We start from the raw sequence: 23,798 nt of genomic DNA, 5'->3' as shown, positions 1-23,798 counted from the left end.
AACACACATTGATGGACTAGAGAGTGTGCTAGCTGGTTGGTAGGTGGATCCACATAATTGCCAGATCTGAGTCATTGCGATTACGTTGCAATGTTTTCCGAAGACGTAATCGTAAGGATAAACTGTAATACTGCGGTGCACCTGCTAAATGCGATCGTTGGGTGTATTTTGGAAGGTTATATATATAAGGTGAATATTGTGGATCAGTTAAGCTTGTATAACTCTAAACAGTCGTAAGGGGCAGCAAGGCTGTCTACCGCAATATGTCGACGGAGGATTTGTCCACTTCCGACAGCGAGGCTGCCTTCGCGGGAGCCGGGGAACGCTGGGCGCCGGTGGGAGCCGTGGCCAGCCCGGAGGATGAGCATTGGAAAGGGGGCGCGCAGTCTGGTTCAGTGTTTTCCAGCGAGGCAGGGATGGCAGCGAAACTGCGTAAGCTGGAGGTGGAGCAGGAGCAGCTGAATTCGTCGCTTCTCGCATTAACCTCTCACTTCGCTCAAGTGCAGTTTCGACTCAAACAGATCGTCCATGCGCAGAGCGAAGAGAAGGAGAGGATGCTGCTGGAGCTGGAGGACTTTGCTTTCAAAGGATGCCCTCATGTCATCGGGTGCAGATCACAGGATGCTCAAATGCTGGAGAACTCTGTGAGTTTGATTGCTCTTTGTTTCTGAAAACCCAGTGAGCTGCATCCTGGTACTAATGAACACCTGCAGCGATAAAAGCTACTCACCAGATGCCAGATATTATCTCAAAACAACTACTTTGCTGGGCGGGATGAGATGCTATCTAATGTATATAACATATACAGTGTCACTAATCCTGTTTGTTTTATAATAGACCTCTCTTCAGCAGCTTTTTGAAACCATATCCACCTGAATTGCACATACAATGCAGATCCCCAAACATGAAAATAGTCAACAAGACAATGACCACGTGTTGCCCTTAAAAAAAACATATCATTTGGCAATCATTTTGGTTTCGTTTCTTCGTCATTTAAATGTCTGAAAAAACTGGTCAGCTCACACAATCAAACCAGATATGAAGAACATTTTAAAATCTCGTTATTTCTATGCTTTTCTTCCTGTTGTCTGGTGTGCTGGAATTTTTTGTTATTCCTAAAAGTGATTTATTTAAATCGCTTCCTTTCTCCTTATTTCCTCCTATGCACACACTTCACTTGCAGGGTGAACTGGTAAGTACCATAAACATGAACCCCCTGCAGTCTTTTCATAAAACATCTGTTATTGTTGAGCAACTGTAGTGTTTTCTTTCATTTTTTCCTATAAAACACAAATCTTACATGGTTTAGTTTAGTTCTGTCAATATGAGAGAATGTTAACTCTCACATATGACTTTATTTTGTTTGTTTTGTTTTGTTTGTTGTTGTTTTGCATTTTACTACCATGAAGTCTTTTTGATGTAATAGCATTTAAGCGAAGTTTGTCTGACTTGTGCGTTTTAAAATGTAGAGTGAGAGAGAGAAGAGGGAACGTTTGGAAGCCCAAAGAAAGAAGCAGAAAGAGTTGATTTTCCAGCTGAAGACTCAACTCGATGACCTGGAACGCTTCGCTTACCAGGAGGGCAGCTATGACTCATTGCCTCAGTCTGTTGTCATGGAGAGGCAGAAGGTATTCATTGATAGTATCCTCTCATGCAGTTGACATAATTCTGAAAGTCACATTTTTGAATCACAATCTTTGAATTTTGAACCGTTATTGGGGATAATTTTTAATAGGTGATAATCGATGAGCTGATTAAGAAGCTGGATGTAAACCTCAATGAAGACATTGGGAATCTCACACCAGAGGAGCTCCGACAGAGAGTGGATTCGGCCATTGCTCAGATAGTCAACCCGGTCAGAGTCAAAGAGCAACTGGTTGAGCAACTGAAGACTCAGATCAGAGACCTGGAGATGTTTATTGACTTCATACAAGGTGAGTAACTTCTAGCTCTGCCCTAAACAATATTGTCATTGGTTGTTAGGTCGTAGAATTTGAAAAATGAAAATGAAACCGTCTCACTGTCATTTCTCATCGTGCCTTTCTCAGATGAGGTGGGGAATCCTCTTTTAAATGAGGGTGAGAAGAGCCAACAGGTCCGAGGAGCTGGACCAAACACTGGTGGCACTGGAGGAATGAAGCAAGGTGATTATGCATACGTTATAGCTGAATACACTTTCTTTATTAGATATTAGACGCAAAGTGTTAAGATTTAGACTAAAGCATCTATGAAATGAACTGTAACCATTTCCCCCAAGTGGACCCTGAACAAGCACAGAGGATGCGAGAAACTGGCCTTCAGCTGATCCAGAAAGCCTTAGCTGTCCTGCAGATCTTTGCTTTGAGCCAGTTTGGATGTGCTTCAGGCCAAGTGCCCAAGAATGTGTGGTCCCAGGGGGGTGAAGCTCAAGATTACGGCCCTCTGCTGCAAAAATTGGAGGGAGCCGTAGAGCGCGTTCGTCTCCAAGCCTCTCGTCTTCAGCCCTCCTCTCAGGAGGAACATGTGGTCAGCTACACCACCTGCCTGTCACCGGGAGGACCTCGGGACGACCTGACCGCTTGTGTGCGTAAGGAGCTGGCCATGGCACTGCGGGACTTGCTGGCTAACGGCTTGTACTCTCCTTCCCAGGGCATGAGCTTGGTGCTCGCGCCCATTTCCTGCCTGCTGCCCGTCAGCTCTTCTCCACAGAACCTGCATCCGTGGGAACTTTTTGTCAAGTACTATCATTCAAAAAACGGCCAGGCATTTGTGGAATCGCCTGCCCGTCAGCTCTCACAATCCTTCAGTTTACCTGTAGGGGGCGGTCCGGTGACGGTCACTCCAAAGCAGTCTCTATTGTGGGCCATACATACGGTTCTTAAAGAGCATGGACGATATAAACGCAGTGCGGATTCAGAGTTCAAGGCCTTGTTGTGCATGGCACTTAATGAGCAGAGGCTTGTGTCTTGGCTCAACCTGCTGTGTAAATCTGGAACACTAATACACTGTCACTACCAACCCTGGAGCTACATGGCTCAAACAGGTTTTGAGGGCGCCCTGCGCATTTTGGGTCGCCTCAGCCACCTCAAGTTCAAGCTGCCTGTAGACTTGGCTGTCAGGCAACTGAAAAACATCAAAGATGCTTTCTAAGCATAGGAGTGATAGGATTTTGTGATCTAAAGTGGGCATGTTGAAATAAATATATAGGTAAATTAGTATCAGAACTGTTGAGTGGAGAAAAGAGAAGTGATGTTGGGTGTTATTAAAGGGATAGTTCACCCAAACATGAAAATTCTGCCATCTTTTACTCACCCTCCAAGTTGTTCCAAATCTGTATAAAAATCTTGAAAACAAAAGAAGATATTTTAAAGAATGTGGGAAACTCAACGGTTCTGGGGCACCATTAACTACCCTAGTATTTTTTCCCTGCTATGAAAGTCTATAGTGGCCCAAATCTGTTTGGTTACAAAATTCTTCTAAATATTTTTCTTTGTGTTTAGCAGAACAATGGAATTTACACGAGCAAATGATGACAGAATTTTCATTTTTGGGTGAACTATCCCTTTAATGAATGTGACCCCAACACTCCTATTTTGTAGCACCAATTCCCTTTATTCATAAATGCAAATCGTATAAAAAAAATTTTTTTGGAACTAGAACAGTTATGGAAATAAATAAACAACTCATGCACTTTTTTTCTGTGACACTAAGCTGATATAGGCCCAATGCCTTTAATCTTCTCTGTGGTCAAGAGGATGATGAAGGCAAGTTTTAATATGCTGCACTGATCGAACCTCAAAGAAAATTCCCTCAGTTCAGTGACCGTGAGGATGTGACTGATTTGTTATGTCCAGCTTTTACCAAAATTAACCACATTACTGTATTATTACTGAAATTATTGTGTATGTTTAAGATGCATTATTGTAATCATGTTTCAACATAAACTAAACTGAGATTGTACAGATACACTTGATACAAATCATGTTTTTCATTTACTAGTGTTCAACACAGTCAATAGTCATGTCAGCTCTGTTGCTCTGTGCTCTTATCACTGTCTAAGGTGACCATGCATGATAATGAGATCTCACAACGTGAAATAAAACTCGGGTAATTAAGGTCAAACAAAATGCAACATATAAAAACAGAAATGCTTCATTGTTCGTTGTGTGTCATTGGATTCTCCAATTTTATAGACTGGCCCGTTACAGCCAGTCGTTGCTGCATAACTGATTGTAGAAAACTGACAAAATTATCAGAATCCTGTGACTAGTACATCAGATCCACATAGTGTCACACAATGTTACGAAGATAATCAAATAATTGTTCTGAATAAGAATTGATATGATACACATTAATGCTGACTGAATTATATATGGTATATTATGCTCCTATAGTATCCTTGTTTACTGCTCTAAAACATTGAATGTACAATCCCTGAAATTGTATGCTGCTGCTGTACGCTTTTTCATTTGTGATTCCACATTCCTTATTCCATTTTTCTAAATACCCTTTGTGGAAGAGGATGGGACTTTTCCTACCTTATTTAGTAAACAGATTAAGCACTGAATGCATTTTTCTGCACTATTAAGACATGTATGGATGCTTGTGATTCATGGTCTCATGTGCTTGTTTCAAGTTAACGTTTCAAAAGAAATCTTTCTGTTTCTCTCAAGTTTGTACTGTTGTGTATCTGTGTAGATCATAGACAGAAAAAGTATTTCAATGACAACACTACTGCAATTATTTCAATTTAGTTTAAGGTATATTCTAATGATGGTGTCTTTTCAGTGAATATGTTGATTAAATGTCTTGATACTCTTTGAATATGGTGCTGTCTCGTTTCCTTCCGGTTTTACTATTTTCTAAAATTTTAAACTTAAAAAAATATTTTTACTTAAAAAATTTAACAGAATTTTAAAATCATTTAAGTGCTGTTTTCAATTTTAGCAGTAGAGGGTGCAAAGCGTATTCTCACGCCGTAGAACAATCCGGCGGAAATACGTCATTCCTTGCGGGTGTCAAGGGTCACGCTCGCTCTTTCTACTTCCTTTCCTGTTATCGTCGGCCATAGAGCACCATCAGTAAGTTTTATACACGAGAAAGTAATCCATGTCCATCGATAAACAAATAAGCACAGTTGGTCTTTCTTCCATATAATTTATAGAGAGAATATCCCTATCGATTATGTAATGTGCTTATTGCCTGTATATAACTGTAACACTTAAAGATAGGTGGGTTATTAGTCAGCGTCTTCCTAGCGCAGTTTCCCGTCCACGATAGCTGAGGAATTAACGCCAGTATGTGTTCATTATTACCCGTGTGCACTACAAATTCATTATGTAAATTAGACGACGTGATTAAAACTCTAGACACTTCACCAAACGTTTTATTACAACCGGTTAGCATAGCGCGGTAAAGCTTGACGTACAGTCACGTCTGCTAGCGTGCTAGTGTTGTACATTTGCTGCATTGAATTGAAAGAGTTACAGTCTCATCATTTTGACACTTTAACAATTTTATTGCGTTTGTTTTATCACGTATCGTTTTTAATAATTGTTTAGCAAAAAGCCGGCCACTTTTTTTTTTTTTACTGTTCGTTATCTGTTGTTGTTTCCTCACGTGTCATTATTGTAACATGCCGGCTCATGTTTTTCAGAGATGGGCAAGTTTATGAAGCCTGGCAAAGTGGTGATGGTCCTGGCTGGACGTTATGCCGGACGCAAGGCTGTGATTGTAAAGGTACGTACATTTTAGACAACGATCTCACTTTCTAAAAGAGAACGGATTGCATTTGTATTTTATTTTTAAACGCTCTTTTTCTGTTTTCAGAACATTGACGACGGCACAACAGACCGTCCTTACAGCCACGCTCTGGTCGCAGGCATCGACCGCTATCCTCGTAAAGTCACAACAACCATGGGCAAGAAGAAAATTGCCAAGAGGTCCAAGATCAAGGCCTTTGTTAAGGTTTTCAACTACAACCACCTAATGCCAACCAGGTATGTACATTTTGAAGATTGAAGTGAAGTTGTTGCCTGACAATCTTCTGTGCTTTGCATCAAGTAGGCTGATGTCTGTGAAACTAGGTTTGAAGATCTCATTCCCCAGAATTGCAAATGTATTTGCTGATGTGTTCAGTGTTTTATTTTTACCTTTTCTCGGTCCTGACTAGTTTGTGGCCTATTATTGATTTCTGGGCATTGAATGTGTGTGTGGCATTTATGCAGTTTCAATAACCAATAATAGAATTTCAGTGGGTTTATCTTTTGTGAAAGCAATGGGCTTAGTTGCACAAGATTGTGCCGGTGAGCTTTTCTGACGTCAGAGGCAACATGTCGTATAACACTATCAAATTGTTTTGGCTTTACTAAGTGCTCAGCAATTTAAAGAGGATATGTCATATCGCTTGTATATTATTTTTTTATTTGAAAAACACCCATATTTGCTGGCCAAAAATTCTCCGTTTCCCATACAGTGTTATACGACCTGAAATTACTCTGCCGACTCTGGCGTCCCAAAAGCTCACCAGCGCCATCTTGTGCAACTAGCAAATTAAAAAAGCTTAGGTTTTTAAAATCTTTGTTCCAGTTAAAAGCAGGAAATGGTCTATGATTGGTATGTTTTGTGTCTGTGGGTCTTGATGGCATATCGGTATGTCTTCTGCAACCAGTGCTAATGGGCATGTTGGACATGCATGGTTATTCATTTCTCTAGTGTATTAGGCTGTTAGGAGGAGTTTTGTTACACTGTTGTGTTACACACTTTTGCTATACATTATTTGCCTTTTCAAGCTATCTGTCGTCTTTTTTCAGGTACTCTGTTGACATTCCTCTGGACAAAACTGTTGTCAACAAGGATGTTTTCAGGGACCCTGCTCTGAAGCACAAAGCTAGGAGGGAGGCCAAGGTTAAGTTTGAGGAGAGGTATGTTTGTGTCACCAAATGTTCTTTCAACATTCCCGCACTTCCAAAAAACCCAGGGCCAAAGTGCAATAACAAATCTTGATCAAATAAAAACTGTATTCCCTAAATTACATATAAGGTTGTTTGCTTGAGGTTTATTATTTAGGTTGATTTTTTGTTTACTCACCCACATGACGTTTATGTTTTGAGATGTCTTCGGAGCACAAAGGAAAGATATTTAGGTGACATCCGAGAGATTTGTAGGCCTCCTCATAGACATAATGGTTATAGTTGTTGTCAAGGTCCAGAAAAGTACTAAAGACATCGTTAAATTGGTCCATCCGCTCATAGTTGCTCAGTTTAATTTTTTTGAAGCAGCGGCAATACTTTCTGTGTGAAAAACAAACCAAAATAACGACTTGAATCTATGGTGCGCATTCAAGAGAGCACTTCGACGCATGCGCATTCGGTGAGGGCAGATGGCGGCGTTCTGACTGACAAACCTGGAAGCGCAACTCTTGTGTTTACAAGCAGACACACGCTGTATATAAGCTGATCTTCGCAAAATGTCTGTTGCTTTCGATGTTGAGGAAGACTTTTTTTTGCCCAACCGAATGCGCATGCGTCGAAGTGCTCTCGTGAACGCGCACCATAAACTGACAAGCCAGAGGAGAATATATCGATTAAAGTCGTTATTTTGGTTTGTTTTTCCACATGAAGTATTGTCATCGATTCAAAAATATTCAATTGAGCCACTATGAGCGGATGGACCATTTTAACGATGGCTTTAGTACTTTTCTGGACCTTGACAAAAACTATAACCATTATGTCTATGAGGAGGCTTGGAAATCTCTCGGATGTCACCTAAAATATCTTTATTTGTGTTCCCAAGACACCGGGAGGTCTCAACATTTTTAATGTGGGTGAGTAAAAAATCACACAAATTTGATTTTGGGATGAACTTACCCTTTAAAGGTTAAAAATACCCATATATTCCAAAGTATCCTGATGTTGATGAATGAGTGCTTATTGAAGGAACAGTTCTTGTGCACTGACCAAAATATTATTTTTGACAATATGGTTGTGGTACGTATTGTTCTACAATGTGTGGGTTATACAATGATGACGATGAATGTTTTATCTTGTAGGTACAAGACAGGCAAGAACAAGTGGTTCTTCCAGAAGCTGAGATTCTAAACTTTGTTGGTTTCACTAATAAATCTGTAAAAATCCCAAAAAGTAGTCCTTGCCTTTTTTCTGTTGACTTCTGATTATCACTTTAAATTATCTGCCTAAATATCACTCTTGGAAGACTACACACTTTACTTGATGTACTTTAAATATCTGCTTATTTTAGACAGCAGAAGTAATACAATTAAAAGTTCTAACAAGGGTCCCTTTCAAGGTTGTTCAGGATTATATGTACATAGTGGAAATTTGGCTGTCACGATTATGATATTAAATAATTGTGATTATGCCGATTAATTGTCTGTTTTAAGGCTTTGACAATATAACTCAATGACAATTTAGTCAGTGAAGAAAATATACTTTAGAAATGTGAGCAGTTTGTAAATGATTGTTTACTGTAGAGTGACCTTAACTGAGAAGACTTGAGTCTTGAGCACTAAAACTAGATATGAGGGTATTGCTGTGTAGATGCAGCAAGTCTGGAAACAAATCAACAAAAAAATGCAAAGCTAAAGCAACTCAAATGATGGAGAAATGTCATTTGAATGTACCAGTGAGTGCAGATCAAGGACAGTGTATGTAAAATGCTGCAGATCACCCTTGTTCTGTAGTCACAATAATTGGGATTATCTGAAATAATTGCGATGATGTCAAATAATTCGGATGAGACGATTATTTAATAATTGTGACAGCCCTAAGTGGGAAACTGTGAGTAGTGTTTTATATCATACATGTCATAACTTTATCACTGGATGGCCAACTTTGGCCCTGTATATGATACCTAATGTTTTACGTTCTCCTGTGTGTATGGTAATGCGTAAAATGGGCTGATTACTTCCATAAAATTACTTACAATACATGTACAATGTATATATATGTACATATGTATATACAATGTACATGTGTATATACAATATATATATTGTGTTTTTGCTGTTTTGTACATTGCCTATTTCTATATTATTGTATATTATTATTTTTTTATCATCTGTGTTCTGTCCTGTTGCTGTCTTTCTGTTGCACTGTGGAGCTTCTGTCACTATAACAAATTCCTCGTGTGTGGAAACATACTTGGCCAATAAAGCTCATTCTATTCTATTCTAAAATTACTTACAAAATTTGTTCATGTTATATCGCTGAGCTCACCTATTGCTGCTGTTTTGATTTGACTTCTGTAAAAGAAATGGCAAATGGCATTATGTTATGATTGCTATGGACCCATTAAAACAAGAACAGTTTAAGCTAGGACACTGCCTGCAGTCTTGAGTGATCTCTCAGGATTTATAACATGTTTCATAAATCCCCTGAGGTTAAGTAACTGAAAACAAGTCTTTGTATTTTTAATCTATGTATGTAGTTTCGCTTCGTGCAGAATGCTGGTTTTAATATTTCTAAACTGATTCATGATCTGTTTATATTTTAATCAAAAGTCTGAATACTAAAAACAACTTGACAGTTACGACTTTAACGTTCTTATTGTTGAATGCACCTTCTTTATACCCAAAGATAAACAAGCCTGACAGCATTATGAACATGATACATGATAAACCTTTTCATTATAAAACTAAACGTTAAGCTTCTGGGTGTGTCTGAAAAATTGGCCGCTACTCAAGATTTTACAGTACACCGTTTAAAATAAAAATCTCAAGATCTTTCCCAGGAATTAGAACAAAAGCGACCAATGCAGGAACAAAAACGCTCGGAGTATTTGGCAGCAGATCGGGCGCTAGAGGGCGCAGTGCACAATTCATTTACAGTTGCTGACTGTGTTTTTTGCTCAAACACAACCAGCTGCGAGCAAGGTCGCGCTTTAGCATGACACAAGGCGACCCTATGCACAGACATCCTCCGTTTTAGATTAAAGGTAAGTTAACTGCATGCCTTATTAATAATTATGCTGTCCTTTGCATCGTTAAATTGCGTATTAAATTAGCCTGTTTCATTAGCTTCGTTCGGACACAGTTCTTGGCACTGGGTTGTACACAATCTTTCCATCTTGGGCTATTGCGTTTAATGCGATCAGCATACAACTAATGAAACACAGCACACAGGTAACTTAGTCTAGTGTTATCTAAATGCTTCGTAACGTAACGATTCTTGTCAACCAGTATTAGGAACCAGGTTTGCCATTTTTGTTTCGTTCTGGACAGGCAATGTTTTAGCCACCCAAGACTTGATCAGCTTGCTCGGTTAGTATTTTTTCGGGTTGACAGTACATTTTGTTCTTTGTATCTTCCTGGTCTTAAAAGAAGACACCAATAGCTTGTTTTATCTGTGATGTATATGTTAATTTTACTGAAAAACGCCCGACCGTTATCTACTGAAATATACATTTGGTTTCCATTTGAATTGACGTTAACTGTTACTACATAAATTAATTCAAAGCATCGTGGAGTTAACAAGAGTAAAGAGTGACATGATTCAGTCGTTCATTTTGTATTATTTTACACACGACATACACCAAACCAAAAAAAAAACATTGTTTTAATCTCCATATGGATTGCATCAGATCATGTGAGCCGTTGTGTTTATGTAAATATCGATGAATATGAAACCATGTCCATTTCTGACAGATTTTTGATAATGCACTACATCCACTTCTTTAATGTGTCTGACCTACATGGGAGTCTTTGAACACACGAATAATTGTTCTTTAAATATTTTGCTTATTGGCTTTTTCCTTCCTGTATTTGTGGCTGTAATTGAGTCTGGCGTTGACTGTGGATGTGGTATAACGCCATGAAAAAAATCTGTGATCTGCATCTGTGCACAAACAAAAGGCTCTTGTCGATTAATACTTGCATGTTGCACGTTAGAAACGTTCAGGAGACTGGATGCTTAGTAGTGGTCAAAGTCTCCCGTTGACATGTGTCTTCAAAGGCTGTGTGCTGGCTTTTTGCAAGAGTTGTATTACAGTATAGACTATGGGGAGGGCGACCCAACCGTAGCTCTGTGTTTAGTAGATAAGATATCAGCATGCTGGGCCGAACCATTATGATAATCCCTACCTCTAACCGGGTCAATAATTTAGCGTGAATGCTGCTTTTTGGGTGTATATGACATTGCTAAAACATGGCAAACATGAATGAATATGGGATACCTGTGTAGATACATGCAATATACTGTATTGCCTCTGTATTTCAGGTGGGCTGGCAGGATGGGGGAAGGGCCAGCAGCTGGACCTTCGACGGCCATTACGCCCGTGCAACAGATGCTGGCATCTGGCACTGGGGCGTTACTGACATCTCTTTTCGGTGAGTAAAGAACCAGCAAGTTTATTTCTTTCATAAGAGGAACTTATTTTTTCCTGCACAAGTTCATGGTGTCACTTCCTCCAAGTCCAGTTGTGGTAATGAGAACAATGGGGATACATCTTTAATACACTGTGTTCCACTTTCACTTCAGTCACACCGTTGGATGTGGTGAAGATCAGACTTCAATCCCAGCAAGCTCCCCTCCGTCAAGGTACAAATCTCAGAAAGCTCTTCTGAGTGAACTCATTATATCAGTTCAGCATCAGTTTCATTGTTTCTGAAAGGTAGCGTGAATTACATAGCATCAGACAGAAGTGTTTCTGTTTGGCTTTACTTCAGCCATCAAATGCCTGTTAAAAGAAATGTTCTTCAGCATAGTATGGCCTTATTGTGAAGTAGATCGGCCTGATGGGTCTCATGCTCTTGCGCTTTGTTGCAATCTTACTATTTCAGATAGCTAAAATTTGTGTCACATGCCAGCAATCTTTAAGCTTCCCTAAAGCCGTTGATGATGGCTTTTATTCTTGCCTCATGCTTTGCATTTGCTCTATGCACTATATGTCTCTCTCCCATAGCCCTCCCAGCAGAATCAAGGCCCTGGACTGGTGTCATTCGGCCTTCAAAATGTGAGTATTTACACGTTGCCAAAATCTCTGTGCTCACAATAATCGCTTCACTAATGCTTACTCTAATTTCTACTCACAAAAGATAAGACAACATTGCTTGGTTGCACTTTATGTTTGTTTGTTCTTTAAAATCTTAAAAACTGTTTGCACTGTTTTTTTTGTGATGAAATTCACAGTGATTTAAAGTGTTAGAACAAAGCCAGATGATGTGAGAGTGGCTGTCATTCCAGAAAGAGAGGTTAAAGAATTGAGCATTTCTCAACTGTAAACTCCGATGCAGCTTTTGCTTCTCTGATCCCAAACCGTTAAACAGGTTTGCATCGGATTAAAAAACACATTTTTGCTGCCTGTCTGAACAAAGTCTGTTTGGCCTTTTGTCTAGTTTCTTTATACGGGCAAATACAAATTGGGTCACGTTGCAAACCGAAATAATACTTGTGCACGAAACAACCCTCAACTCAACAGAATTTTTGAGAATCTTTTTTCCACAGTTAAAAAGTACAGTAAATCTCAGAAGCCTGCTTGTTTGTAAATGTTTACACAGTCTAGTTAATGGAATTTCAATTAAAGAACCTGCGTATGAGTAGAACATTAACTTGAAAATGACAAAAAAATTGAGCCAATGTCAGTGAGTTTGTTTTTATTCTTATTTATGAAAGGATTTACCTTGAACCTGTGCCTCAGAATGTCTAAAAATAGTAGGAAATCAACTTGTTTGTGCCAAAGCTGGATTGGGTTTACACTGTTATAGCAGGGTTTGTGTCACGGACACCAATATTTATAGAAGCTCTTATCTAAGGCTTCCTATGTACCATATCCTTTAAACAGAACGCAGGAAATTATTGGAAGATCTTGGTAAAGCCAAGTTGCATCATGTACTTGCTAATGTTGTAAAAACACAAATACAGGAGACATGCAGAGTACAAACTGCAGAGACAAAGTTTGATTTGTTTTGTTTGTCTTTTTAGGGAAATGTTTTCTCTATTGTAATGGACTGATGGATCACATCTATGTCTGTCAGAATGTTTCGACCTGCGCTAGCTTGTACAAAACCCCCACCCACTTCAGCGGGACTCTGGTAGGAATTCGTATACATGCGTTCACTCCTCTCTGTTGTTCCCAGATTCCAGGTGTTCATAATCACACAAATTCATGATGTATTTATTTTTTGTATCGCAGGATGCATTTGTGAAGATCACACGTCATGAGGGTGTCAGGTCACTGTGGAGTGGACTTCCCCCCACACTGTAAGTTCAGACCCTCAGTGCCAGTGTACAGTTACAGACAAACTGCATTCTGACCTTTATTTCTGTCCAAGATCTGTTTTATAAGACACAACTGTCATTTATAGACAAGTTCTCAATGTTTCTATGAATTCTCATTGAGATGTGTGTTATGTTTATTTGTGAAGTGTGATGGCGGTTCCTGCCACGATCATTTACTTCACCTGTTACGACCAGCTGAGAGACTTCCTGCGTTACGGCTTGGGCTATCAGGGGGACCACATCCCCCTCATAGCAGGGGGGCTGGCCAGATGTGAGTAGACGATCGTCCTTTTTGTTTCCTCCTTTATGTTTGTTCACCTGTAATGCTAAACCTGGAGGTTCAGAGAGTATATAACTCAAAAATCGATCTCTCTGTGGGGCTCAGTGGGAGCTGTGTCTGTGATCTGCCCTCTGGAGTTAGTCCGGACTAAGATGCAGTCTCGCAGGCTTCCCTACAGCGAGCTGGTGGTGTGTATCCGCTCGGCTGTGGCTCAGGACGGCTGGCTGTCTCTCTGGAGAGGTTGGGGACCCACAATTCTACGGGACGTGCCCTTCTCCGGTCAGTTTTATTTACCCTGTGTGATGATGATGACATGGCACATGTTTTTCCCCCTGATGCAATGTTTGACTCTCTGGTGTGTTTTTTTTTGAACTAGCATTATATTGGTTCAACTATGAGCTGGTGAAGGCACAGCTGTGCGAGAAGTACAGGGTGCCACAGGCCTCTTTCACCATCAGTTTTACAGCAGGGGCCATCTCAGGAGCGGTGAGTGTACTCCGAGGGACCATTCACACAAAACACTTGCTTGTGTTAAAAACAGCTAAATGGAGCTCCAAGGGATTGAACATGTTTATAAACTCATTAGCTCCCATTCACTGCTGCTAAAAGGAGCACTTAAAGGTCCAGTGTGTAATTATTTGGGGGATCCATTGACAGAAATGAAATATAATATACATAACTATGTGTTCAGAGGTGTATAAAGACCTTACATAATGAAGCGTTATATTTTTATTACCTTAGAGTGAGGTGATTCTATCTACATACACCACGGGTCCATTGCATGGAATTTGCCATGTTGTGTCAGCCGTCGTAGTGCTTTGGGCTGTTTTAGCATTTATAGACTTAATATGCTTAATATGTATGTGTTATCTACAACAATTCATTGTATTACCCATGATAACAATACTGTGCAAATTTACACAAAAACTGATCAAGGTGGTAAACAATATTATTAGCCCAGTGTATGAAATTTAGCGGTGAGGATGTGAATTGCAACCAACGGCTCACTTCACCCCTCCCTTTCGAAGCACTAAGATGTCGTCACGTTTTCGCTTCTTTGCCAAAGGAGATAACATACGAAACATGCTGTGTAGAGCAGTTTGTCCGTTTAGGGCTACTGTAGAAACAACATGGTGAATTCCATGCAAGGGGACTCGCGGTGTATGTAGATAGAAATAGCTCATTCTAAGGTAATAAAAACATAACGCTTCATTATGTAAGGTCTTTATACACCTCTGAAGACATAGTTATGTGTGTTGCATTTCTGTCAATTCCCCCAAAAATTACACATCGGACCTTTAAAGGAGTCATATTGCACGGCTAAAATGAATATTATTGTTTGTTTTAGATGTAACGCAATGTGTATACACCATTTAAAGTTTAAAAACCGTTGTATTTTCCACATACCGTGCATGTTTGTATCTCCTCTTTGCCCCGCCTCTCTGAAACGCGCTGATTTTTTACAAAGCTCATCGCTCTGAAAAGCGAGGTGTGCTATGATTGGCCAGTTCACCAGTGCGTAGAGATTGGTCAAATACTGCAAGCATTTCATGGAAATGTAACGCCTCTTACCATATTCGGAACATCAGGTTCCAAAGCAATTGTACTGATGGGCGATACAATGAGATTTGCAATTACGCCCACCTTAACTACGTGTAGATTTGGGCGGTCTTAGTCAAATCATGTTACGAAGTTATGTAGCTTCGCCGGGGTGTGGTTACACGAGGCGTTTCAGGCAAGTCTGGTTGAGCATTCGCTTTTAGATAGAATGCATCTTTTGTTCCCACACTTTCACTTGTGCAATTTTACGTGTCTAATACATGCATGGGCAACTTATAACACACCAAAACCACAGAAAAACACGTACTTCCGCCATATGACCCCTTTAAATAATGACAAATGTAAAATCCTATTGCTATATTACTAACATTTAGATTACTAATATAGACATGTTTGGAAATGTCAATATGGAGAGCATGTTGAGAGGAAAGATGAAACCATGAGAGTGCAGCACAAGTGAACAGGGAGATTTTATCTTATCTGGATTACATAAATGACAATAAGGCCATTTTATTTGAGAACAAATGCTGGCCTGCTGGCATTTGTCCCAGATGAATATAGGACATGAGTGAAACTGATATTTTAAAAAGCTCTATTGAAATCTAATTAGGGATAAAGTTGTTCTTGTCATTACATACTAAACAGATGATAACATTGTAGATGTGTCATATAACTACATTTGTTTTGCAGTAGTGATAGAATTGGATTACTATAATATAATCTTGGATTACTATAATTGATCTAATTTCTTCCTGCCAAGATGTTGTTTTTAAGACCTTTGTTCTTTTAGAGCCTGAACTTGTCATAAACACCTGATGAATAAATGAATGCTCTGCGTGATGAACTGGCCTTCCTTATCCTTTTTACACAGATTGCTGCAATTCTGACCCTGCCGTTTGACGTGGTGAAAACACGCAGACAAATCCAGCTAGGAGAAATGGAGGCTCGACAAGGTATCGCATCTCGCATAGTGTTACCTGTGGAGTAGTTAACTCATTAAATAGAGTGATGTAATCTAACCAGGATGTTAAGAAACCTTTGATGTCAATACTGTAATGAACAATGGGAGAGCTGGTTATAAGCTATAATTGATTTTATTTGTCATGCATCAAATTTTATGATTGTTTGGACATTTTAAAGGAGCCTCTGTGAAGAAACCATCATCCACATGGAACATACTGAAAAATATTTGGGCGGACATGGGATACAGGGGATTGTTTGCAGGTAACGTGTAGTAGTTCAGTGACATTGATGTCATATAGTAGTTATATAACTTCACTATCCAAACTCAACACTGATCAGATTAAAAAACACCTGCATGCAATTGAAGTGGAAGAGTGTAGTTTTTCCAAGGTTAAAATACTTGATTTCTTCTTTATTTTTATTTATCAAAACAACGTCTGTTTGCTCAGCCAATGTTGTACGTTTTGGGTGTGACAGTTTTTGTCTGACCAGCAGAAAATGCCTGGAGGGTTTTTTGCTATTCTCTTTAGTAGATTTACACACATCAGCTTTCATTCTTAAAACAACAGTAATGCTTAATATATTTCTAAGTATATTTTCTTAAATATATTTCTTAATATATTCCTTTGCATTTTTAGGTTTCCTTCCAAGAGTGATCAAAGTTGCTCCGGCGTGTGCAGTCATGATCAGCACTTACGAGTTTGGAAAGACTTTCTTTCAGAAGCGCAATCTGGATCAGGCAAGCTGTGCAATCTGAGGACCTGTGGTTTTTCATTTATCCCTCCCAAACTCAGGACCAAACAAGCTGGAGCTTCACATTGAGAAAAAGCTGTGCGCAAAAGAGAGAATCCTCTTTTTTAAACATGGCTGTTTATCTACTGCAAATGCTGATGACTAAATTCCAGCATTGTCTGCTGATGTTCCTAAAGACTGGCACAAGGAATCGAAACGCTTTGAGACTTTAAATGATACCTTGCGCCTGAGACCTAACCTCTTAGTTATGATACAGTCATTAATGCACAATGTTCCCTGTGATGCCTTAAATGGGAAGGATACCAAAGCATGCCGACAGGAGGAAGACTACCTCCTCTAAAATCCCCACTTATTAAAATGGCTGCCGGTTGGATGTGACATCCAGCATGTGTCTGCATGCATGACTTGAAGTTCATTTTATTAAAGACACTGTGATGCCCTCTGCTGTTTATGTTTTAGAAATCTCATATTCAGCGAGACACAGTTTTTGTCTATTGAAAGCAAGTCTGATTCTGCTACAACTTTGGATAGGCACTGGATAAAAAAACAGCTGTGATATTTTCAGGTTTAGGGGCAATGTATTGCACTGTTTTAGGCAAGGACAGTTCTCCCTAAAATCTAATGGTGGAAATTATTTAAAACGACAGTTCTCACACAACATAATAAAATACCTTTTAAACACTTGTTATCCTAAAAGTTCAATTTAGAGATACATTTCTGTCACTTATGCATTCAAGTACTATAATTTAAGCATTCTACATAGTTGAGTCATAGATTTAATTTCCAAGTAAATGTGAGAGAATAAGGGTAAAATAAGGGTATGTAGCGGTGCCAACTCAGCTTGAGAACTTGATTTGTTCCATTTAGTTTGTTTTATATGTCATGGAATGGATTTTGTGTGACCATTTGTTTTATAAATCCTTTGATATTTTGTTAAAACACACTTGAATGTGAAGAATAAACGTTTTATAAACATCAGTATGCATGCTTACCTTCTGTATTTTCTGTACTTTTTGATTAAACATCACATTATAGATTTCCTACACAGTAGACTTTTAATCAGTAGTAATAATAAATCAAATAAATCATTGAAGAAAATTAGTTTGGTAACACTTTACAACAATGTTGTATTTGTTAACATTAACAACAAGGTTGTATTTGTTAATGCATTAGCTAACATAAACTAAACTGAACAATATAGCCTTTTAATAACCTTATATTGCACACTTATTTTTTTTGTTAATTTTAGCATTAACTAATGTTAACAGGTACAACTTTAGATTAAAAAATAGTAAATTCTAAAATTAACATTACTAGGATTAGTTAGTAATTAGTGTAGAATTAGTATATTTTGTCATTGTTAGCTGATGCATTTACCTAATGTTAACAAATACAATTTTATTGTAAAGTGTCCCATTTGTTTTTATTTAATAGGATTAAAAATTATCATGTTTTATTACCTTCAAACTACAAATATTTGAAAAAAGTGTGTTTGACACTGAATTTAACGTAGCAGGGAGAAAAGTTTAGTATTAGGATTTGAACTAAAGGAGAAACTAAAGAATATGCCCATAGAGGGCGACCACGAGGAGCGAATCGTTCAAGAGTGGGACGCGTACGTGATGACGCAAATACGTACACGCGCGTCTTGCCTTAAAAGGAAGCGCCGCCCTCACATCGCTCTCTTTCAATCGGTCCAGGGACAAAATGGTGAGTTCGGGCTTGCTTTTAGAATCTGACTTAAATCAGAGACATCCTTTTAATTTAACATGCATACTTTTCTATACACCACCTCTTATAGGCGCACGGAAGTTTGTTGTAATTATTATGTAGTTATATTTTGAGCATTTAGCACGTGTTTTCGCCATTGGGGAAAATGGCAGCGAGCGGTTTAGCATTACCCTCCTAACTTAAATGGTGTTATTTAAAGACGTTTTCTAAAACATTAAACTGAACGTGATGTTTAAACACTTTTAGATTGCCATTTACTTTAACATTCACTCAATGAAATTAGTGTTTGTGGCGTTGTGATGTATCCATGCATGAGTAGGCCCTGCCGTGAGACGCATACATGCGCCGTCAGCTCGTTCCATACGTCTTTATTTTTTTCTCTAAATGTGACCTCAAAGTGAGAAACTGTATTTGTAGGAGTCTGTGGATTTCCTAACATTCTAACTAATGCATATTTACGTGTATTTTCAGTCTCACCGTAAATTTTCGGCCCCTCGCCACGGATCTCTGGGCTTCCTGCCCCGCAAGAGGTGCCGTCGCCATCGTGGCAAGGTAAAGAGTTTTCCCAAAGATGACTCCAGCAAACCTGTTCACCTGACTGCTTTCCTTGGCTACAAGGCTGGCATGACCCACATCGTCCGTGAGGTCGACAGACCTGGCTCAAGTGAGTTGCTTCATGCTTTTCATATCTCACAAGGTCTTTTTAGTTGTTGTGGGCTTAGTTTCTACACAAGTGTCTGCCAGTGATGATAATCTCGACGGGCGGACATATTTGGGCTTCAAACCCTTGCTGAATGTCGAGTACTGAGAGCAGTCTCGTAAATTGTCAAGATCTCTTGAACATTTGATTAATTGAACATTAGATTGCTCCTGTTTTTTTTTTTTTTCATGAAATGTATTTTTGTGCTTGATCAGAGGTCAACAAAAAGGAGGTGGTTGAGGCTGTAACTGTTGTGGAGACTCCTCCCATGATTGTTGTGGGTGTTGTTGGATACGTCATGACTCCTCGTGGTCTGCGCTCCTTCAAGACCGTCTTTGCCGAGCATATGAGCGATGAGTGCAAACGTCGCTTCTACAAGAACTGGTAAGAATGATGGCACAGTCAATAAATCCTTTACACTTAATGCATGTATTGGAGCTAAAATTAGTTGGCCAGAGTAAACAATGAGGGTGTTTTTCTGAGCCAATCTAACGTGTCTGTGTGGTGCAGCTCCGCTCAGGTGCCTCGTGCCCTGATGAGCTCCAGGCTCCTCTGGCCGGTGGAAAGGGCTCCTTAGAAACTGTGCCATGAGCTGAAAAACCTAGTGCTGACAATGCCCACCTTTTCCCATAAGGATGGGAGTGCAGCCATGCCCAGTTTCCTTCCAATGGCCATTTAGGTTATGAAGGAACTGTGCCGACCTGTTTTTGTCCCTCCCTGCCCCCTCCTGCCATCTATAGGTACAAGTCTAAGAAGAAGGCTTTTACCAAGTACTGCAAGAGGTGGCAAGATGAAGAGGGCAAGAAGCAGCTGGAGAAAGACTTTGCTTCCATGAAGAAATACTGCCAGGTCATTCGTATCATTGCCCACACACAGGTGAGTTTGGGGTCTGTCAAAGCAGAGCTAAGTGTCTTAAAATTCTTGTGCTCTGCTAACCTTCCCTGTTCTCTGCAGATGCGCCTTCTGCCCCACAGACAAAAGAAATCTCATCTGATGGAGGTTCAGTTGAACGGAGGCTCCATTGCTGACAAGGTTGACTGGGCAAGAGAGAAGCTTGAGCAGGCTGTTCCCATCTCCAATGTCTTTTCTCAGGATGAGATGATTGATGTTATTGGAGTGACCAAGGGTCATGGATACAAGGGTATGTGACTCTTTCAGTGTCTAGTGACGTTGTCTCGATAAACATTGTGCTTTTAATGATGAAAGACATGGATTAATCGCGTCAGGCATGGCGCCCGAAATGCATGAGGAAAATCCCATGCTGCCTTCCTTCTGACAACACACTTGCCATAGTTGCCATGAAACTGAAGAACCTGTATGAGTTTTGCTAATCAGTCTTGTTTTTGTAGGTGTGACAAGCCGTTGGCACACCAAGAAGCTGCCCCGCAAGACCCATCGTGGTCTGCGTAAGGTGGCCTGTATCGGTGCCTGGCATCCTGCCCGTGTGGCCTTCTCTGTTGCTCGTGCTGGTCAGAAGGGCTACCATCACCGCACTGAACTCAACAAGAAGGTCAGGCCTCAAGAATGAACTACAGTTAATTTGTGACCAATTTAGCTTGTTTCCTGCAACTTATTTCTCATGGTTTTTCACTTTAGATCTACAAGATTGGTGTGGGCTTCCATACAAAGGATGGCAAAGTGGTGAAGAACAACGCCTCTACTGATTACGATCTGTCCAACAAGAGCATCAACCCCCTGGTAAGTGTGCAATGTTTGCTTAACTAATATTTTGTTTTTGACAGCAGTTGTTACAAACTGACGTTATTTGTTTTATTAGGGTGGCTTTGTGCACTATGGTGAGGTGAACAATGACTTCCTCATGCTGAAAGGCTGTGTGGTTGGAACCAAGAAGAGGGTTTTGACTCTGCGCAAATCTCTCCTGGTCCAGACCAGCCGTCGTGCCCTGGAGAAGATCGACCTCAAATTCATCGACACCACCTCCAAATTTGGTCATGGTCGGTTCCAGACCATTGAGGAGAAGAAAGCTTTCATGGTATGTTTAACTGATTTAGAAGATATTTATAATTTTCACCATTCCCAAGTACTCGTGCCTGTCTGGCTTTTAAAGCTTTAATTGGTAGTGTGTTTGCTTTTATAGAGGTTATCTAGAAATATGAGCATGCATAATTGCCCACATCTGGCCAAAAGCAACAGAACCCGACTTCAGAAAGCCCACTCTTTATTTGGGGCAATGTAAATGTAGTTATCTGCCTCTACTGCACTGTTCGTAACCTGCTTCAGCCTGTCCGTCTGAGATTTGGGTTCCATTCCAGTGCAAAAGTAACACTCAGTGAGGCAGGGGAGTAGTGCCTTTTTGTGCTTGCTCCCTGTTCACTCTCTGATGACATGACACCAGTTACATCACTTAAACTGAAAAGCAGGGTTTTCTTCCCCCTGGGGTGACCACATCTGTTAACTGATTTCTTTCTGTTTACAGGGACCCCTCAAGAAAGATCGCATCGCCAAGGAGGAAATTGCATAAGTGTGCTATGCCCCTTGTCTGTGGTTATGCTGTACTACAGTTGTTTAATAAAAATGATAAACAATCTGTTGTCTTAATTTCTCCACAGATATTTAAGAAATTGACCATCTTAATGGTACCTGCATTTTGGTGATTGTTGGGCCACTTTTACTGTGCGTTACTTGACAAAGTTTGTTTTAGGTAGTTTCTTAAACTACTTGGGCCAAATTTCAGACAATGCTTAAATTCAGTCCCAGACTAAAATGAATGTTTGAGCTGTCTTAACTGTAAACAACTTGCCCTGACTTGTCATAAAATTTGTCAATGTCATTTTGTCATTGACAAATGTTTTGCATGTTTATGACAGTGACTTAAATATTCTAATTAAAGTATAGTCCCTGGCTTTATCTAAAATGTGACTTGATCATGTAGGTTACTTTGCAAAGCTTAAGTTTGTTGCCGCTGTGTCAAACATTTTGTACTTGCACTTTACAGCAAATTTGGCAAACATTTGTAAAAAGTTAGAGATGTTATAGCATATGCTCAATTTTACAAGTTACTTAAATGGCCATGTTGTACTTCCAAGAAATGTGCAACTTCTCTTGACCTCTGGGAAAGGTTGATCCAGGAAGGCAATGCAGCATAGCAGGAAACGAATCAATAGCAGACTTGTAAATCCTGCTGACTCTTGTGAAATTCCCAGCCTTGAGGTGCTTGGTCGATAATGAATGCTGTATATACCTTAATTAGTATTGTACATTCACAAGGTTTCTCTAGAGGGCAAAAGTTTATTCAGAATGAGGTTTAAGCCAATCTTGGTCTGTTAAGCCACTTAAAGCAGACTTTTAAATGGATAAGGTATTGGTCGTAAAGTAATAAAACTAGTCTTACATTTTTTTTTTGGACTCTTGTAAATTTAAGCTCTGACTGCAGTTTCATTCTAATGCCAGGCGAGGTGAGGATAGTGTTGGGAGTTGTCATGTTTCTCTCTGTCCAGCTGATGTCAATACCAGAGGGATTGTAGGTGTGTGTGTGTCAAACAGCTGGCTCTCCCTCTGGCCTCTCACCCCATTACTACATCACTGTTTGGATAAGGGCTGCGCTGGACTGCCATTGCTGTCACTTCCCCCTAGTTCTGATAAGATACCAATACCTTTATATTTTAAGGTTTAAAGGTTTTGTCCTTGAAAAGTGAGCAGAAAACTTGCAGATGGGCAGCACTGCATTCGGGGGCATTGAGTGTGGACTGAGGCTTTTGTTTACGACCAAAGGGAACTCGCCTAATTAAGCCTCTTTGTCCTCATTGACTCCTTGCAAAACTGCTTCCCCATCATTTCACAGTGTAATAAGAACCCTGGAACCTCTTCAGATGCTATTTAGACCTCTTCCTAACAGCGTTAAGCATGCAGTAAATATTCTGTGCTCCTGATGAGAATCTCCTCACCCACCCAACCTTCCAGCAATATTTATAAGGCTGTATCAAAGATCACTCGTTCGATGAGCTTAGACCTTGGAGTGTTGTCATCACATTTTGTTGCTTGTTCAAAGTCAGAGGCTTAACTTCAACAGACTTGTTGTAACCTCACATCAGAGAAAGGGAGTCAGGAGGGAGAAAGTGGAAAGATGCTTTGGAATTATAAGACACAAACCATCAGAGAGACATTGAGCTTAACCAGATTTCTCTTGGAGAATCAATAATAATGGAGTGTAATAAAAAAGACAAGCTTTGAGATGAAAGGGCTAAAGCGGTATGTCATAGTGGCTGAGGGGCAAGTCAGTGAGATCACTGCATTGGTCCCCACTGTGTGCACTTACATAAGAAGCTCTGGCAGGGCGTACAGTTATTCCCCTATCTTCTCTTCAAACCCCTCCTTCTCCCCTTCTTCTCTCATGTCCTGACTACTCTTTACATCAGCCTGTTTATTCTCTCTAAACGTGCCGCTTAAAGTCAGTCACCACCACACTCTGATATAGCATATGACTCATTCAAATAGATGCACCATATGTTACCACAATGTTTGAGTTTATGGTATATATATATATATATATATATATATATATATATATATATTACGTTTTACCCATCATATTTTAGAATTCATTTTCTGCAAAGTGAAGGTAATATATATTATTTTT

The 23,798-nt window shown here is 39.7% G+C and overlaps 4 protein-coding genes and 2 non-coding genes across 9 annotated transcripts; all 6 read left to right on the top strand.

Moving 5' to 3' along the window:
- Positions 1-80: 80 nt before the first annotated feature.
- On the top strand, positions 81-4,793 carry rundc1 (RUN domain containing 1). Of its 2 annotated transcripts, none has more exons than XM_057346077.1 (5): positions 81-644; positions 1,470-1,628; positions 1,736-1,934; positions 2,049-2,144; positions 2,258-4,793. In XM_057346077.1, exons 1-5 carry the CDS (start codon positions 264-266, stop codon positions 3,127-3,129), a joined length of 1,707 nt encoding a protein of 568 aa, XP_057202060.1. In that variant the 5' UTR covers positions 81-263; the 3' UTR covers positions 3,130-4,793. The 2 variants fall into 2 exon arrangements, with proteins under 2 accessions (XP_057202060.1, XP_057202061.1); XM_057346078.1 differs by lacking the exon at positions 81-644 and adding an exon at positions 679-1,192.
- A 216-nt stretch (positions 4,794-5,009) lies between these two features.
- Positions 5,010-8,120, top strand: rpl27 (ribosomal protein L27). Its single transcript, XM_057346107.1, has 5 exons — positions 5,010-5,060; positions 5,636-5,718; positions 5,809-5,978; positions 6,792-6,902; positions 8,030-8,120. The coding sequence occupies exons 2-5, from the start codon at positions 5,638-5,640 to the stop codon at positions 8,076-8,078; spliced, it is 411 nt and encodes a 136-aa protein (XP_057202090.1). The 5' UTR covers positions 5,010-5,060; positions 5,636-5,637; the 3' UTR covers positions 8,079-8,120.
- Positions 8,121-9,792: 1,672 nt separating this feature from the next.
- On the top strand, positions 9,793-17,748 carry slc25a39 (solute carrier family 25 member 39). 3 transcript variants are annotated; one of them, XM_057346093.1, is made up of 12 exons: positions 9,793-9,933; positions 11,214-11,323; positions 11,475-11,534; positions 11,899-11,949; positions 12,918-13,027; positions 13,129-13,196; positions 13,361-13,485; positions 13,600-13,773; positions 13,871-13,980; positions 15,926-16,007; positions 16,195-16,278; positions 16,656-17,748. In XM_057346093.1, exons 2-12 carry the CDS (start codon positions 11,227-11,229, stop codon positions 16,772-16,774), a joined length of 1,080 nt encoding a protein of 359 aa, XP_057202076.1. In that variant the 5' UTR covers positions 9,793-9,933; positions 11,214-11,226; the 3' UTR covers positions 16,775-17,748. The 3 variants fall into 3 exon arrangements, with proteins under 3 accessions (XP_057202076.1, XP_057202078.1, XP_057202077.1); XM_057346094.1 differs by lacking the exon at positions 9,793-9,933 and adding an exon at positions 10,102-10,120; XM_057346095.1 differs by lacking the exon at positions 11,899-11,949.
- A 631-nt stretch (positions 17,749-18,379) lies between these two features.
- rpl3 (ribosomal protein L3) lies at positions 18,380-22,076 on the top strand. Its single transcript, XM_057346089.1, has 9 exons — positions 18,380-18,480; positions 18,973-19,165; positions 19,417-19,585; positions 19,942-20,077; positions 20,156-20,342; positions 20,551-20,711; positions 20,798-20,899; positions 20,979-21,194; positions 21,639-22,076. Exons 1-9 carry the CDS (start codon positions 18,478-18,480, stop codon positions 21,681-21,683), a joined length of 1,212 nt encoding a protein of 403 aa, XP_057202072.1. The 5' UTR covers positions 18,380-18,477; the 3' UTR covers positions 21,684-22,076.
- LOC130562332 (small nucleolar RNA U83B) lies at positions 20,390-20,484 on the top strand. Its single transcript, XR_008963942.1, has one exon. It is a non-coding gene; the product is annotated as a small nucleolar RNA U83B (small nucleolar RNA).
- On the top strand, positions 21,418-21,551 carry LOC130562331 (small nucleolar RNA SNORA54). The gene has a single exon (XR_008963941.1). It is a non-coding gene; the product is annotated as a small nucleolar RNA SNORA54 (small nucleolar RNA).
- Positions 22,077-23,798: the final 1,722 nt, after the last annotated feature.

This window comes from Triplophysa rosa, linkage group LG11, assembly GCF_024868665.1.
Source record: "Triplophysa rosa linkage group LG11, Trosa_1v2, whole genome shotgun sequence".
In the NCBI taxonomy this organism is placed as follows: domain Eukaryota; kingdom Metazoa; phylum Chordata; class Actinopteri; order Cypriniformes; family Nemacheilidae; genus Triplophysa; species Triplophysa rosa.
Note: the sequence above shows the minus strand (reverse complement) of the source record. Positions and strands in the feature narration are given on the sequence as shown.

Bases quoted from the DNA above. Each gene is read 5' to 3' on its own strand.
- rundc1 (XM_057346077.1), top strand. From the start codon at position 264: ATGTCGACGGAGGATTTGTCCACTTCCGACAGCGAGGCTGCCTTCGCG. The intron at 1,935-2,048 runs GTGAGTAACTTC...TGCCTTTCTCAG, and splicing joins GTTTATTGACTTCATACAAG to ATGAGGTGGGGAATCCTCTT. The intron at 2,145-2,257 runs GTGATTATGCAT...ATTTCCCCCAAG, and splicing joins CACTGGAGGAATGAAGCAAG to TGGACCCTGAACAAGCACAG.
- rpl27 (XM_057346107.1), top strand. From the start codon at position 5,638: ATGGGCAAGTTTATGAAGCCTGGCAAAGTGGTGATGGTCCTGGCTGGA. The intron at 5,979-6,791 runs GTATGTACATTT...GTCTTTTTTCAG, and splicing joins AACCACCTAATGCCAACCAG to GTACTCTGTTGACATTCCTC. The intron at 6,903-8,029 runs GTATGTTTGTGT...TTTATCTTGTAG, and splicing joins AAGGTTAAGTTTGAGGAGAG to GTACAAGACAGGCAAGAACA.
- slc25a39 (XM_057346093.1), top strand. From the start codon at position 11,227: ATGGGGGAAGGGCCAGCAGCTGGACCTTCGACGGCCATTACGCCCGTG. The intron at 11,950-12,917 runs GTGAGTATTTAC...TTGTCTTTTTAG, and splicing joins TGTCATTCGGCCTTCAAAAT to GGAAATGTTTTCTCTATTGT. The intron at 13,028-13,128 runs GTAGGAATTCGT...TTTGTATCGCAG, and splicing joins CCCACTTCAGCGGGACTCTG to GATGCATTTGTGAAGATCAC.
- rpl3 (XM_057346089.1), top strand. The intron at 19,166-19,416 runs GTGAGTTGCTTC...GTGCTTGATCAG, and splicing joins GGTCGACAGACCTGGCTCAA to AGGTCAACAAAAAGGAGGTG. The intron at 20,343-20,550 runs GTATGTGACTCT...TTGTTTTTGTAG, and splicing joins CAAGGGTCATGGATACAAGG to GTGTGACAAGCCGTTGGCAC.